The 13966-nt window shown below is 50.9% G+C and overlaps 1 protein-coding gene and 1 pseudogene across 5 annotated transcripts; both read left to right on the forward strand.

The window, feature by feature from the left end:
- Window positions 1–744: 744 nt before the first annotated feature.
- On the forward strand, window positions 745–12899 carry Fam214b (family with sequence similarity 214 member B). Of its 5 annotated transcripts, none has more exons than XM_004631877.2 (9): window positions 745–880; window positions 8848–8991; window positions 9235–10205; window positions 10362–10420; window positions 10591–10696; window positions 10823–10981; window positions 11208–11276; window positions 11360–11535; window positions 11669–12899. In XM_004631877.2, exons 3-9 carry the CDS (start codon window positions 9312–9314, stop codon window positions 11820–11822), a joined length of 1617 nt encoding a protein of 538 aa, XP_004631934.1. In that variant the 5' UTR covers window positions 745–880; window positions 8848–8991; window positions 9235–9311; the 3' UTR covers window positions 11823–12899. The 5 variants fall into 5 exon arrangements, with proteins under 5 accessions (XP_004631934.1, XP_023571787.1, XP_023571788.1 ...); XM_023716019.1 differs by lacking the exon at window positions 745–880 and adding an exon at window positions 1251–1350; XM_023716020.1 differs by lacking the exon at window positions 745–880 and adding an exon at window positions 5976–6010.
- On the forward strand, window positions 5350–5528 carry LOC111816979 (annotated as a pseudogene).
- Window positions 12900–13966: the final 1067 nt, after the last annotated feature.

Raw genomic sequence — 13966 nt, forward strand, 5'->3', positions numbered from 1 at the left:
TTAACTACTCGAATGTGACAGAACCTTTTAAAAAATCTGAGATTTCTAGAATCGGGTCCAGTCCACCGGTCTTTTCCTCACGGCAGGCTCCAGGTTGGCTCCAAATCCAAGCTCTCTAAATTCTGCAAGAGTCCTGTGGTGCCATCTATCGGTATTTTGGAAGCAGTGACCTCCCCTGCAGTATTTCCTGGGGGAAGTTGGCAAGGACCCAAGAGCTAATAAAATTGCAGAACAGATGTAACTGTCACATAGCTGACTTGACACCTGTACAAGGGAAAGAAACTACTTTTCTCCAGCAATTTCAGGCTTTCCCCTAACTCCAAACCGATACTTATACTTGTAAAGGCCACAGATCTTGGCTAAATTACCTCAACAGTTACAAATATAATTTACTGCCTACTCCATAACCCAGACCTGCCCGCAAAACGTGGCCTTCAGAAATCGCTCCACCTCCACAAACCAAAGACATCACCATCCAGATTCCCTTATTTTCAGGCTCCTAAAATTCCTTGCACTAACTTGCAAATCCCGCATACCTTCCGCATTAAGGCAAATGCACGTGCTAACCCAGACGTCCCTACAAAGCGACAAGTTCGTGCAGGCAGCTCAGGCCAATGAGAAAGCCTCGAGAGAGCCCGGAGCCACCAGGCTTGCGGTTTGGCCGGGACTCCGGCTCCCCACCCCCCGCCCGGATCCGGGTCGGTTTGGGTTTGCAGCCGGCCGATCAAAGCCACGCCCTTCGAGACCTGTCATCATAGAAGCCGCACGTGGCTGGGGTGGGACCTCAGGCGACCTGCAGCCATCACTTTGTCTCCTTCGTCATCCTGGCTGCCGCCACCAATCAGAGCCAGCGGACCCCGTTTAGAGCTTGAGCGCTGGGGTGAGACGAAAGAGAAGGGAGAGAGAATGGGTGGGAGAGGACAGTCTCTGAGGTAGGAGGGGGCTCCAGGTGGCAGGGGTCGGGCTGGGAAAACAACCAGGCTGGACGGCGAGGGGCGGGTCCTGGTGAGAGGCCTAGAGACCAAAGGGGGCGTGGCCAGGGAAAGCGGAGGATCCTGGGGAAATGCAAAGATAACCGGGAGGCGGGGCGGTAGGGGCGGGGCCTGAGCTTCAGAGGAGGAGCCTGAGGGATTAAAGAAATGAGGAAAGGGGACTAGCTGGGGAAGGTGGGAGCTGGGACGAGAGAGAGGGTGGGACAAGGCGTCACGGGGGTGGGGCTCGGGCCAAAGGGGCGAGGTTTGCAGGCCTAGGCTGCAGCGAGGGCTGCTCGGTAACTGCCCCTATTCACTACCTCCTCAAGTGCAACGCGACCCACGGAACTACAGGTGTGGGGCAGAGTATGCGGAGAAGGTGCGCTTGGGCAGACTGCAGGAGGTGGGAGCACCGTTAGGGAAAAAGAAAATCTCGACGCTGTTCGGGGGACACATTTAGGGGGCAGTTATGGGCACAATTTGTGGGCTAAAAGGTGCATTCCTAGGGAGGCCTTGTAGGGGAAGGTCTGGAGCGCTTCGTGGAGGTGAGAGGTAGGTTTGCTGTCTTAATGGAAAGGGTTGGAAGTGATGTGATGGAGAGGGAGATGCTTTGCAGGGAAAGGGGTTTGCTTTATGGAGGAAGGCTGGTGGTTCTATGGGTCAGAGAACTGTGGACAGGACAGGATGATGGCCACTGTGTGAAAGGAATGGGTTGTAGACCCTGTTGAGGGGCAATCCGCAGAACTTTGAGAAAGTAACAGTAGGGCATCGTAGGGTCTCTAGGAATATATTTGTGTCTGTGTTTAAGAGTGAGGGTACTGGAATAGAGGGATTGAAGGAGCTAGTCTGGCATACTCCTGGCTGCCCACTCCTAACTCCACATTCTGGCTTGGGTACTCCAAGGAGCCAGGCTCTGCTTGCAACCAGGATTTATGTGTCAGTCCTTAGTCTACTTTGGATCTCTAGTGCTAAGACAGGGATTTCTTTTCTTAGCTGGTGTCCCTGAGGACCCAACCACCACCACCACCACCACACAGTGTTCCTGTCAACCCCCTACCCTGGTTCCTGTTCCTCCCAGAAGCTTGCTTTGGTCTGTGTCCCCCTCCCCCACTTTACCCTGCCCTCATGCTCTGGGTGTGTTCATTTCCCACTTCCTTCCTCACCCTGGGGCCTGGCCTAGTCCTTGCCCGACTAGGATCTAAACTCTACTGGGGACTTTGTACTCCATGACCAGCGTCCCTGGTAACTAGCAACAAGGCTGAGATCCCACCACATCACTACCATCAAGGTCTCCACCAACTGATTCCTGAGTGACTGGTAGCTACATTCTACCACTTCCCGGAAGCTGATTTCCCCCTACTTTTGTCTGTCTCATGGGTGGGAACTCCCAGGGCTCTCAAAAATTCTGGGCTAGGAGAAGTGGTGAGGGGTACTGAGGGTCTTCGATGTATGTTTTGAGAGATGGGCCATTACTATAAACTGAACCTGGGAAGGGAGGTGAGGTTCCAGCCTCTATAGGCGCAGAAAGGGGAGTGGAGCCCCACACTCCTGGCTGGGAGGCTCACTGTCGAAACTGAGACCTAGAATCTAGTCTTGTAGGGGCTCTTCTGGTTCCCTAAGAGTACTTGATGTAGTGCCAGAGTTCTTTTTCCCCTCTGCTGGCTAAGACAGGGTGGGAAAGGGCTGCCTTCCACACCATGACTGAAGAGTGTGACAGTGTTGCTGAAAAGGGGCCCCAAGGCAGCCTCCTCACACAACCACCCAGTAGCTAAGAGACTGGCTGGGGAGGGGTGGTTGCTGAGGCCAGACAAAGCCGTGGGGTAGGGTGGGGTAAAGGAGGGCAGGCTGAAGTCTTTTGAGGAGGAGCTGATTTCTATGGCAACATGGCTTTCCAGTCTGTCAGAATGGGAGGGCCTAGGGCACGCTTACTCCAGCTTCTCCAGGACTGGGGCATTTTGTGTGAGTGGGTGGGGCGTGAAGAGAAAGGACATCAGTTTGCCTGCTGAAACTGAAGTATATAGTGTTTCTGCTTTCGTTCAAGCATTAGGGCATTCAGATGTTTGGACCTATCCTCTGAAATGCATTATGAGTGAACAGCCACCATTAGAATTATAAGGCCAGAGTTGCAGAAGCCTTTAGTGATCACTATTTATACAAACCCCTCGTTTTACAGATTTGGAAATTAATGGCCAGAGAGACTATGATTCCCCAGGTCTCCTTTGCAGGGCTTTTTCTTCACTAGAGTTTACTGAGTGCCTATTATGTGCTAGGCTCTGAGACATTGATTCTGGCAATATAATTATGGACAAAAAACGAAGTAGTTGGTGTCATAAAATGTCTGTTCTAATAATAAAGTGTGTGTGTATTTATGCTGGCCTTTGTGGCACACACCTGTAATCCCAACACTTAGAGGCTGAGGCTAGAAGATTGGGGTGAATTCTAGGCCACCTTGAGCACATAGTGAGTACAAGGGCAACCTAAAGTACATAGTGAGACACTGTCTTAAATAATAAAACAAAACAAACAAAATTGTGTGTCTGTTTGTTAGGAAAAGGGGGGAAATAAATGAGATAACTATAACAAAATAAAAAAGGGGGCCGGGGAGATAGCTCAGTAGAATAGGCACTTGCCTGGCAAGCTCAAGGTCCTGAGTTCAATCCTTGGTACCACAAAATAATAATAATAATAATAATAATAATAATAATTTTTTTTTAAAGTTTAGGACAGCCCTGCAAGGCCTCTTGATTGTACCATGCTTCTTTCCAGTGCTACACTGAGGCCTAGAACATCTCCCTCTGAACTATTGCCTATTGATACTTACAGATAACTAAATCCTGAGCCTATGATGGTAACAGTAAGAACAAGGTTGCTAAGGGATTATGCCTGTAGTGTTTTATGTATGTAGGGTTTTTTTTTTTTTTTTTTTTTTTTTTTTTTTTGAGATGGTTTTGCTATGTAACCTAGGCTGGCTTGAACTGGAAATCTACCTGCCTCAGACTCTCTTTCCAAGTTCTAGGATTATAGGCATTTGCCACCATGTCTGTCTTCCTACAATATTTTATATCTCAACCTGTCTTCCCTTTTTTTTTTTTTTTTTTTTTTCCTTTTTTAACGTATTTGGTACAGGGTCTCACTATGCAGCTGGGACTCATAGTGATCCTGCTGTTTTCAGCCTCACCAGCACTGGGATTACAGGTGTGCACCACCACTCCCAGACTCAGTGGCTTGCTCAGCAAACCTGAGGGTGGGTGTGGTGCTGGATGTCGAACTCCAGTCCCTATGCTTTCACCCTGTCTTCCAAGTAAGCTTTTACTAAGGCAAACAGGCTCTTACATCAGTACTGGAACTTTGTCCAGGATATTGAAAATTTTATTAATCCTTTAATTCTCTTGATTCCCTTAGGGGAATTGGCAGGGAAGTCAGTCCTAGGGCACTGAGTTCTTTTTCAGGGTTTCCCTCTTCATCTGAGTTAAGGAGAAGGAAGCCTGAAAGAATCGCTGCTTGTTTCTCTGAAGTCTAGAGCACAAAGAGGAAGTAGGGAAGAGGAGACTTTTTACTGTCCAGTGACAACCTGATGGCCTTGGGGTTACAACATAGAGAACCCAGAAATAAGGGTCTTGAGCATTAAATGGCTCCTGGACTCTATGAGCAGGAACTTTCCTTCTTTTGGCTCTAGTGTTTGCCTCTGCTTTTGTGGATACCAGGGAGAAGAGGCCTGACCATCAGACTTGCTAACAACCTGTCTTCCTTATTGACATGTTCAGAGGGCAAGGTAGACAGAATTATCCATCTTCTTAGGTTGTCTCTAAAACAACCCCTCTAAAATGTGTCTTTGAGTGTCCAGTCTTTGCAGAGGTTTTCTTTTTGTTTGTTTGTTTTGGGTTTTTTTGTGTGTGTGTGTGTGTGTGTGGTACTGGGGATTGAACTCAGGACCTTGAGCTTGCCAGGCAAGTGCTTATTCTACTGAGCTATCTCCCAGGTCCTTTTGCAAAGGCTTTGATCTTCGCCTTCTAAAAAATAGAAAGACAGGGGTTTATGAATGTTGGTTCTGCTGCTACTTGTTTTGGCCAGATCTGGGTTGGGCCTAGGGCCTAGTGACTTAAGAGGAGGGTGGGAAGTTTCAAGGGAGCTGTGAGTCATGAGGCTGAGTTCCATCACAGGAGTTGGGTTCATTTCCCAATTCTATGTAGAAGCCCTCCTATCTACTTTCTAGGGTGGTCTGCTTTCTTGTACAGGGGCCTATGAGCTAAGTGCTGGCAAAAGCGGTGGGGTGGGCTGGTCCCAGAAGTAAAGTTAAGAGACACAAGAGAATGCATGCTCTGAAAGCAAAATGTATCCCTCTATCAGGAGCCGGAGCAGCCTTTGTAACACAGGCAATATCGCTTCTCGGCCTTTTGGCTAAGATCAAGTGTTGTAACACAGGCAAAAAGAGTACCAATTAGCTGTAAGAAAAAGAAAACACCATTTCTCAGCACAGAGGAAGATAGGGTACAACTTTGGGTCTTTTTCTCTTCTGGGGCCTGGCGTGAAGGAAGCTTCTTGAACAGTCCACTGGCTCTGGAACTGTGACTAATACTCAAAGAGATGAATGGGAATGGGGAGTTGGGGTAAGGTCTGGTGCGAAAAGAGCAGACTGACTTTGGGGGTTGTAGAACTGTGTCTAGGAAATCTCAGAGGCTTCCTATTAACCGCAGAACAAGGAGGGTGGAGTAGGATTGAGAAGTGTGAGGCCTACACCTTTGAAAGGGTTAAGTGGCAGGGCGCAGGAGTTGCTTTGGACTCGGGCAAAGGAGGGGTTAAGGAGACGGGCGGGGCGACCTTGGTAGGCCTGCCCCCTTGTGGACCAATAGATGTGCATCTCTGGGGGAGGGCGTGACTCACATTTGGGGTCGCAGGGAGGCTGGCCTCCTCTGGGCCAATGAATGTAGTTGCAGGCTGGGGGCGTGGCCTGAGGGGGCGTGGCGGCCGTGGCTGCTGCGGCGGGGGTGGTGGGGCGCTGGGCGGGGCGGGCAGCCCCATCAGCTGGTAGGAAATGGCCTGTGAGTCAGAGGGGCAGCGGAGTCGGCGGCGCGGAGCCCGGGCGGCCCCGGGGAGGGACTGGCGCGGGGAGGGGCGCAGCAGTGGCTGGGGGGCTGCGGGCGCCAAGGCCCGCTAGAATTGCTCACGAAGCTGATCAGAGAAGAGCCTAGCAGAGAAGGGCTCAGCCTGAGCCACCCTTTGTCTGGGTTGGGGGCCCGTGGCAGGGAGAACCGAGGATCTGAGGGGAGGGACCGGGACGGGACGAAAGGGTCCGGAGCTGCGGCCAGCACAGCAGAGCCAATTTGGTAGTGGGGTGAGTGTGCACTAGGGTAAAAGAGCAAATCTCTGAAGCCACTATAGGGTATGGGGCCTGTCCCAGGCTGTGGGAAGGAAAGAAGCGAGAAAGGACCTGGGAGGCTTAGCAAGGGTTGGGGGATCGTCCAGAACAAGGAGTCCAGGAGCGAAGGTGAGTCTGTCCGACTTAGTTTGGAGGGGTTGCTGAGGTCTGCCCCCTCTTTGCTGAGGGTGAAGGGCTCTAGGCTAGGGGGTAAGGGATTGATTGATGAGAGAGCAGAGGTTGACCTTCCTACCCATAGTAGTGGCTTGTGAAAATAGTCACTCTATTTTATGGGGACAAAATGTAGAGCAGCTAGCAGCAATTTCCTCTGCACAGGATGAGGGTGGATAGCACATGGACAAGGATTCATCCTGTCGCCCTCCTAGGTCTGGACAAAAATGGGTATCTTTAATATTGATGGGAAGGAAGGGGAGAATGAGCCTAAAAGCTCTACTGTACCAACACCTACTTCTCCCACCTCCCTGGCCTAGCAGGTGTCTGAGGGGACAGACCTCACTGTATTCTGGGAGTTGTTGTTTTTTCTGGCCTTCCTCCTTGGCATGTTGGGAGCTGTAGTCCTTGCCAGCCACAGCCTGGCACAGCTGTTTTGTGCTTGCTACTGCTTGTCCCCTGCACAGAGAGTGAAGTTTAGCCTACCCTGCCCTGCCCCCCTTCAGCCCTGCCCCATGAGTCAGCTTGAAGCCATGATCTAGAGCCAGACTGGCTTGGTGGCAAGGGAGTGAGTCTTAGAGGATCTAGGTGATAGGGTGGGAACTGAGAAGCCTCTAGGGTAATGAGCAGATGCCAGGCATGCTGGGGTCAGGTAGGGCATCATGTCATCACTTGGCTTCCCCAGGGCAAGGGCTCAGAAGGGAAACTGGAATAACCTGGAAGTTGGGGTATGAAGGAAAAGGCTCTTCCTGAACCTGTATGACTTGGGTGAAGGACAAGAGGTGTAGAGATGAAAGCAGGTTGTATGCTTGGACAACACTGCCATTAGTGTTCTGCCTTTTCCCATTACCACACTCACCACAAAAGGCCAGAATTTTCTTAGGGATCTTGGTGAAATGGGAATGTGTGGGATGCAATGATGTGAATAATTGGTGTAGTAAAGCTTTTCAGTCCCTGAGTGCAAATATCTCCTTTTTTAACCTGCCTCCCACCACCATTTCTGTTGCTGATTTTCCTTGTACATTTCCTGCTTCCTTTATCCTGGGAGCTTTCCTCTGCCCTGTCAGGACTGCTGCTCAAATTTCCACGACTTGCATTCTACTTTTTTGAGCCCTTGCTATTTGCTTTCCTCTTTGCTGGGATTGTGCGGAGGAGTGGAGCACTGACCTCCTCAGTAATTCTGTGGTCAGTCTAGGAGGTACTCAAAGGGTGAACACAATTGCCACTGGATTATAGGAAGTAGTGATGTTGCTATAGATAAGGCCTCAGAGGAGGGAGAAATGTTTATGGTCTAGAATGGAAAGCAAACTTTCTGGTTTGTTGATTTGTTTGTTCGTGGGCTGTGCTGGGGATCAAGCCCAGAGCCTTGAGCATGCTAGGCAAGTGATATACCACAGAACTACTTTGAAAATACTTTCTTGAGGAGATGGTATTTGGCCTAGTAAAAGAGGATGAATAGGGCTTGAGTAGATATATAAAGGGTACTCTTTGAAGGGGAAGAAGCATTGTAGATGGCAAGGAGCACAAGCTACTACCAAAAGGAAGAGGGCTGATATTGGGGGCAGCTGGCCTTCAGTTTGACAGTTCTGTCATCCTAGAGTGGGCTCTTGACAGTGAACTAGTCTGTGAGGATCGACTTGTACCTGGAAGAAACAAAGTGGTTTGGGATTTGGGGCTTGGGGTGTGGGAGCCCTGGGAGAAGGGCATAAATAGATAACCCTAGTTGCTTCCAGTCGACAGCCTGCGGCTGCTTTATCTCTGGCTTGCAGTGCCTGGGGGATGGAGGAGGTTCTGTGTCTGCAGGCAGTGCCTTCTCCTCCCCCAACCACTTGTTTTTGATTGGATTTGTTGTCTCTAAATAAAAAGACAGATTTCTGGGGGGGAAATTGGGAATTCAAGGCTGAAGGGCTGGCTTTGCACTGGAGGTTTGTATCTAGGAAGCGTGAAATGGAGTGTGATTGTCTCCAAGACCTGTGCCTTTAGCAGTCTGGAGTGGCACTTGTCATATGGGAAGAAGTTGTGCAACTTGGTGGCCTTGAGTAGGAATGCTGAATTATTTCCCTGCCCACTTCCTAGTTGGCACAGTCTCGTGGATCTTGGCATCTCCCCTCCTATTCAGGGTAGGATTCCACAAGATAGTGACCCTGACAAGTGATTCATCTTGCCTCAACTTGCTTCTTTCAATCTTATTGAATTGAGCAAAGAGTTTGCCTTTCTAGGCTTCTCTGATAGTCAGAGCCCTGCCTCCTCCTGTTTCTGAAGAGCTCATCACATGGAAGGATGTTCTAGAATATACTCTTTTAGTTCACAACTGGGGATCCTGACTTATGTCTGGTTTTCTTTCCTCAGGGTCCAGCTGAGTCCAGGAGCTGCACGGAATGGTGGCAGTCACCTTGCCAGTGCAGTGGGCATGGACCAGACAGCAAGCTAAGGAAGCAAGACATCAGTCAGGAAGAGGGGACACACAACTAAGTGTGAGATCTCTTTATCGTGGTAAGTGCGAAAGAAGAGGGATTGGGGAGCAGGTCCAGTAAGAAACTTAGCTAAATGATTGACCCTCTCAGGAATTTGAGAGGAGTCTCTATATTTGGTTAATCCATCTGGGGATTTAGATACCTTCATTCCCAGAACCCCTGAGGGTCACCTCTTCAGACTAGGGAAGGGTCTGAAACTCCTAAGGAAAAAAGAAAAGTCATTGATTCTGCTGACCATCTTTTCCTCTTTTCTCTTGCACAGATGTCCCCAGGCCCCCCAGCCCAGGCCCAGCATAAAGGCCGTGTTGGGGGGCCCCCCCTGACCCAAGGTGGGGCTTCATGCGCCACGTGCAGGCGGAGCCGTCTTCATCCTCAGAGCCAGAGGCTGGCCCTTCACAGCCTCCAGTCAGACAGGGGGCCCTCCAGGGTGGCCTGCTCATGGGCTACAGCCCAGCAGGGGGGGCAGCATCCCCTGGGGTCTACCAGGTATCCATCTTTTCTCCTCCAGCTGGTGCCTCTGAGTCTCACAGGGCTCTGAAGCGGCCAGCCCCATCCACTGAGGGTTCCCGGGAGACAAAGAGAGGCCCTGGTCTTGGGGCCAGGGAAGGACTCTCTCCTGAAGAACCATCTGTTGTGGGGATATTGGGCCCAGAGGGACTGGGGCTGGGACTAGGTGTGGCCAGCCAGCATTTCTCCCATCATGGCCTCTGTGTTGTGGAACAGGGAGGTAGTGCCACCTCACCTTGGACTTCAGGACTTCAAAGTCCCTCCTGGCCCCCATCAAATGCTTCCTGCAATACTTTGCACACCAGAGACTGGGCTTCCCCAGATCCAGGGGGACAGGGGTCCCTGGGGGAGTCTCCAGGGTCAGCCTCTTCAGGCCAGCTGCACACACTTGACACTGATTTGCACAGTCTTGCACAAATAGGGGGTAAGAGCCCAGTGACTAGGGTGGGCAACGGGGGCAGTCCCTGGCCCAGGGAGTCCCCTGGCACTGCCAATGGGCACAGTCCCGAGCACACACCCCCTGGCCCCGGACCTCCAGGCCCCTGCCCCACCAAGCGAAGGCTGCTTCCTGCTGGAGAAGCCCCAGATGTCAGCTCTGAGGATGAGGGGCCAGCCCCTCGGAGGCGCCGGGGAACCCTGGGCCACCCTCCTGCTGCCAACAGTTCTGATGCCAAAGCCACACCCTTCTGGAACCACCTGCTGCCTGGGCCCAAGGAACCTGTTTTGGTAAGCCAATAGAAGCACTTATCTGCTCCTAAGTGGATATTGCTGGGGCTGATGGTGGAGGCCTGTGGAAATGTTCCTTTGAGTTTGTGATGAACTCCTGCCTCAGGTTACACCTGGCCTTCCCCCAGTCTCTTTTTAAATCTTTTCTCTCTGTAGGACCCAAAAGACTGTAGTCCCATGGCGCGGAGGCTGAAAGGTGCCCGTCGCCTGAAGTTGTAAGTAACCAGCTTCTACCTCTACCCTATCCTTGGGAGAAGGTCAGAAGTCTGATTCTTTTCCCAGTACAAAAGCAGGGGGAAAAAAAAAGCAGGGCAGGACACAAAGATGTGAATAGCAACCCCAGAGTTCCTCAAGCCAACCCATTGTGTTTTTCCTCCCCTACTAGGAGCCCCCTTCGAAGCTTCCGGAAGGGCCCAGGCCTGCTGAGTCCCCCCAGTGCCTCCCCCGTTCCCACCCCTGCCATCAGCCGTACTCTGCTGGGCAACTTTGAGGTAGTTACCTTTTGGACTTTGTGATTGAGGGGTCTTGGGAATAGTGGGATTGTGGAACATGGCTCGGATGAATAAGGAAAAGAATTGGCATCTCTCTTATATGTGTTTTCCCCACCCTAACACCAGGAATCATTGCTTCGTGGACGCTTTGCACCATCTGGCCACATTGAGGGCTTCACAGCAGAGATTGGAGCTAGTGGGTCCTATTGCCCCCAGCATGTCACGTTGCCCGTCACTGTCACCTTCTTTGATGTTTCTGAGCAAAATGCCCCGGCCCCCTTCCTGGTATGACCTGACTCCCAACCCATAGTTAGTTCATTAGGAAGAGGAGGGGCTGGGACAAGAGGTATTCCTTAGGTATTCCTCACCAAATAGTGATTTGGGATCAAGTGCAGCAAAATCTCTGGGGCAAGGGCAAGTCTAGGGTGAGAGATTGTGGAGAGACACCAGTATTCAGGGTTCAGGGCTCTCCTAGTGCCCACACTGACCACTGGCTCCATGGTCTTCCCAGGGTGTCGTGGACCTGAACTCCCTGGGGAGGAAGGGTTACAGTGTGCCCAAGGTGGGCACCATCCAAGTGGTGAGTTTGCCCTGAGGAGATGGATGTGGGGAGAGAAAAAAAGAGGCCCTAAGCTCTACTAACCTTGACTGTCCTGCCCCCAGACCTTATTTAACCCCAACCAGACTGTGGTGAAGATGTTCCTCGTGACCTTTGACTTCTCCGACATGCCTGCTGCCCACATGACCTTCTTGCGCCATCGCCTCTTTTTGGTGCCTGTGGGTGAGGAGGGAAATGCTAGCCCCACCCACCGCCTCCTCTGCTACTTGCTGCACCTCAGGTGAGGACAGAGCCCAGGAACGGCTGGGGGGCCTAGATAGCCTTTTCCTAATTCAAGGTGTTTCCCTGGATAATATCTTTGCTTCCCTTTGCTTTACTTCTGGATTGTGCTTTGATCACACTATCTCTCTCAGGTTCCGGAGCTCCCGCTCAGGCCGCTTAAGCCTGCATGGAGATATCCGCCTGCTTTTTTCCCGCCGGAGCCTGGAACTGGACACAGGTCTCCCCTATGAACTGCAGGCTGAGACTGAGGTCCCCCACAATCCACGTTACTCACCTTTGCCCTGATTGCCAGTGCTCTGAACCTCAGTGGGTCAACAGCTTTCCCATCGTGCTCCATCCTGGACAGAGTAAACATGCAGAGATGGCAAGAGCCTCTTTGGGCTTGTTAAAATCCTTGCCACACTCATGCCCAAACTGATGATTTGGGTGTGCAAAGCTTCTGATCCTTTCACACCCTGCCCTACTCCGGGTACTCCATGTGCCTGTCCCCATCCTTGGGTTTTCCAGACCAGCTTAGGTAGTAGGGAAGAACCACAGCTACCCTGAGATTGTCCCAAGTTCCCAGGCAAGTTATGCCAGCGTTGCCTCCCTGTCCTGGGCCAGGGACCACTTATTTTATTTATTTTTAATTTATAATTTATTCAAATTGGATTGCCTTGGTAACCTCCCAAACCTGATAATTGGCAGCACCCCTCCTCCTTTTCCACTCTCAGATATTGCTCCGACCTTGGGAGTTGAAGAGGCTGATGTGGGGGCAGGGGAAGAACTGCAATCACTCAGCTGAGGGCAGAGGGACTGAGTCACTAGCCAAAGGCTCAGATTCCCTTGTCCTTCCCTATTCCCTCTGCTCTCCCTACCCTCTAACTCATCTTTGAAAGCCAACTGTGTGTGTGTGTGTGTGTGTGTGTGTGTGTGCAAGCTCATGTTTGCGTGAGAGAAAGAATGCATGTTTGCACACACACAGGGGTTAACCGCTCTTGGTCTAAGGCTCCATACTCAATTTTCCCCTTCTCCTTCCTGTTTCTTTGCTTTGGGGTCCTGACTGAGGAAGGTGTCCAGGAGCAGAGTCAGGGCCAAGGACTGGGGTGCCTCCTTTCACCTGGCCAGACTCTGACCCACCTACCTCAGCTGGGGTGAGGGGCACCCCTCAAACTCAGTTTTGTGGTTCCCAACTACCCCATTCCCCACTTCAGACTCTATCAAGCCTCAGCCCTTGACTCCTAGGCTGGGGCTAGGCTGAGGGGAACAAACATTTGCTGAAACTTGAAGAAAACAAACAAAACAAAAAGCAGGAAAAAATTGTACCTGGTACTTTTTTTTAGAAAAATAAATAAAAAAGAATAAATTGTTTGGAAACTTGAATTAAGCTCTACTGTTTCTGTTGGAGAGGATGTGAAGAGGTAACTGGGGCTCGGACTCTGCTGTTTCTCTTAGGGAGCAAGCATTAAGCCTAAGCCCATGAAGCGTTCAGGTGGGTCCTGAGGATTCTTGGGTCATAGTCTTGTTCATTTCGCACAGTGAGGGTGCTAGGTATGTAGGGAAAAGTTCAGTCATAGTACTTGGTGTGGATCTTTTATTTTGCAGTATTTGGGAGATGGAACCTAAGGCCTTCTCAGTGAGCTAGATCCACAGCCTCCCCCTACCCTTTTAAATTAGTACAAGGTCTACAGGGTCTTACTATGTCGTAGATTGGACTCTTAGTGATCCTCCCGTTTTCAGCCTCACAAACACTGGGATTACAGGCGCGTGTCACCAGCCGTCTCAATCTCCATTTTAGCGCGCCGGGGAGGCGGGGCCAGCACGACACACGAGGATCGAACTCCCGGCCCCTGTGTCTGCCTAAGCAGGCACTTTAGTCCGCTGAGCTATCTGGCCGGTCTTCCACAGCCCTTTTTGCTTTTGATTCTGAGACAGGATCTTGCTGAGTTATTCTGGCTAGGCTCAAGCTTGTGATCCTCATGCCTCAGTCTGCTAGAGTGCTGGGATTATAGGTGTATGCCACAGGCCTGACAAGATCTTCATTTTTATACTAATTCTGTTAATGACTTTAGGACACTTTCAGTGCCTTTATATGTAAAATGAAGATTATCTCTTTAGTCCGGGGAGATGGTTCAGTGGAATAAGCGCTTCCCTGGCAAGCGCAAGGGTCTGAGTTCAATCCCCAGTTCCGCCAAAGGAAAAAAAAAAAAAAAAGATGATCTCTTTAAAAATACCAGAGCAGCAAGGATGTTTTCAAAGAGACGGGGAATCTTAGTCCAATCATCAGGGCAAAGTTAGGCTCAGTTACCATGACAACAGGAATGGGGTCAGTTCCCAGTGGGAGGGCTGGGCACCGTAGGGGAAAGTCACTATGGCAACCATGGCACCGAAACAGCTCCAATATACTCGTCGCTAAGGTGACAGGTGGGACGACTATACGCCTTGAGAGG

The sequence above is a fragment of the Octodon degus genome, unplaced genomic scaffold (genome assembly GCF_000260255.1).
Source record: "Octodon degus isolate 3935 unplaced genomic scaffold, OctDeg1.0 scaffold00045, whole genome shotgun sequence".
In the NCBI taxonomy this organism is placed as follows: Eukaryota; Metazoa; Chordata; class Mammalia; order Rodentia; family Octodontidae; genus Octodon; species Octodon degus.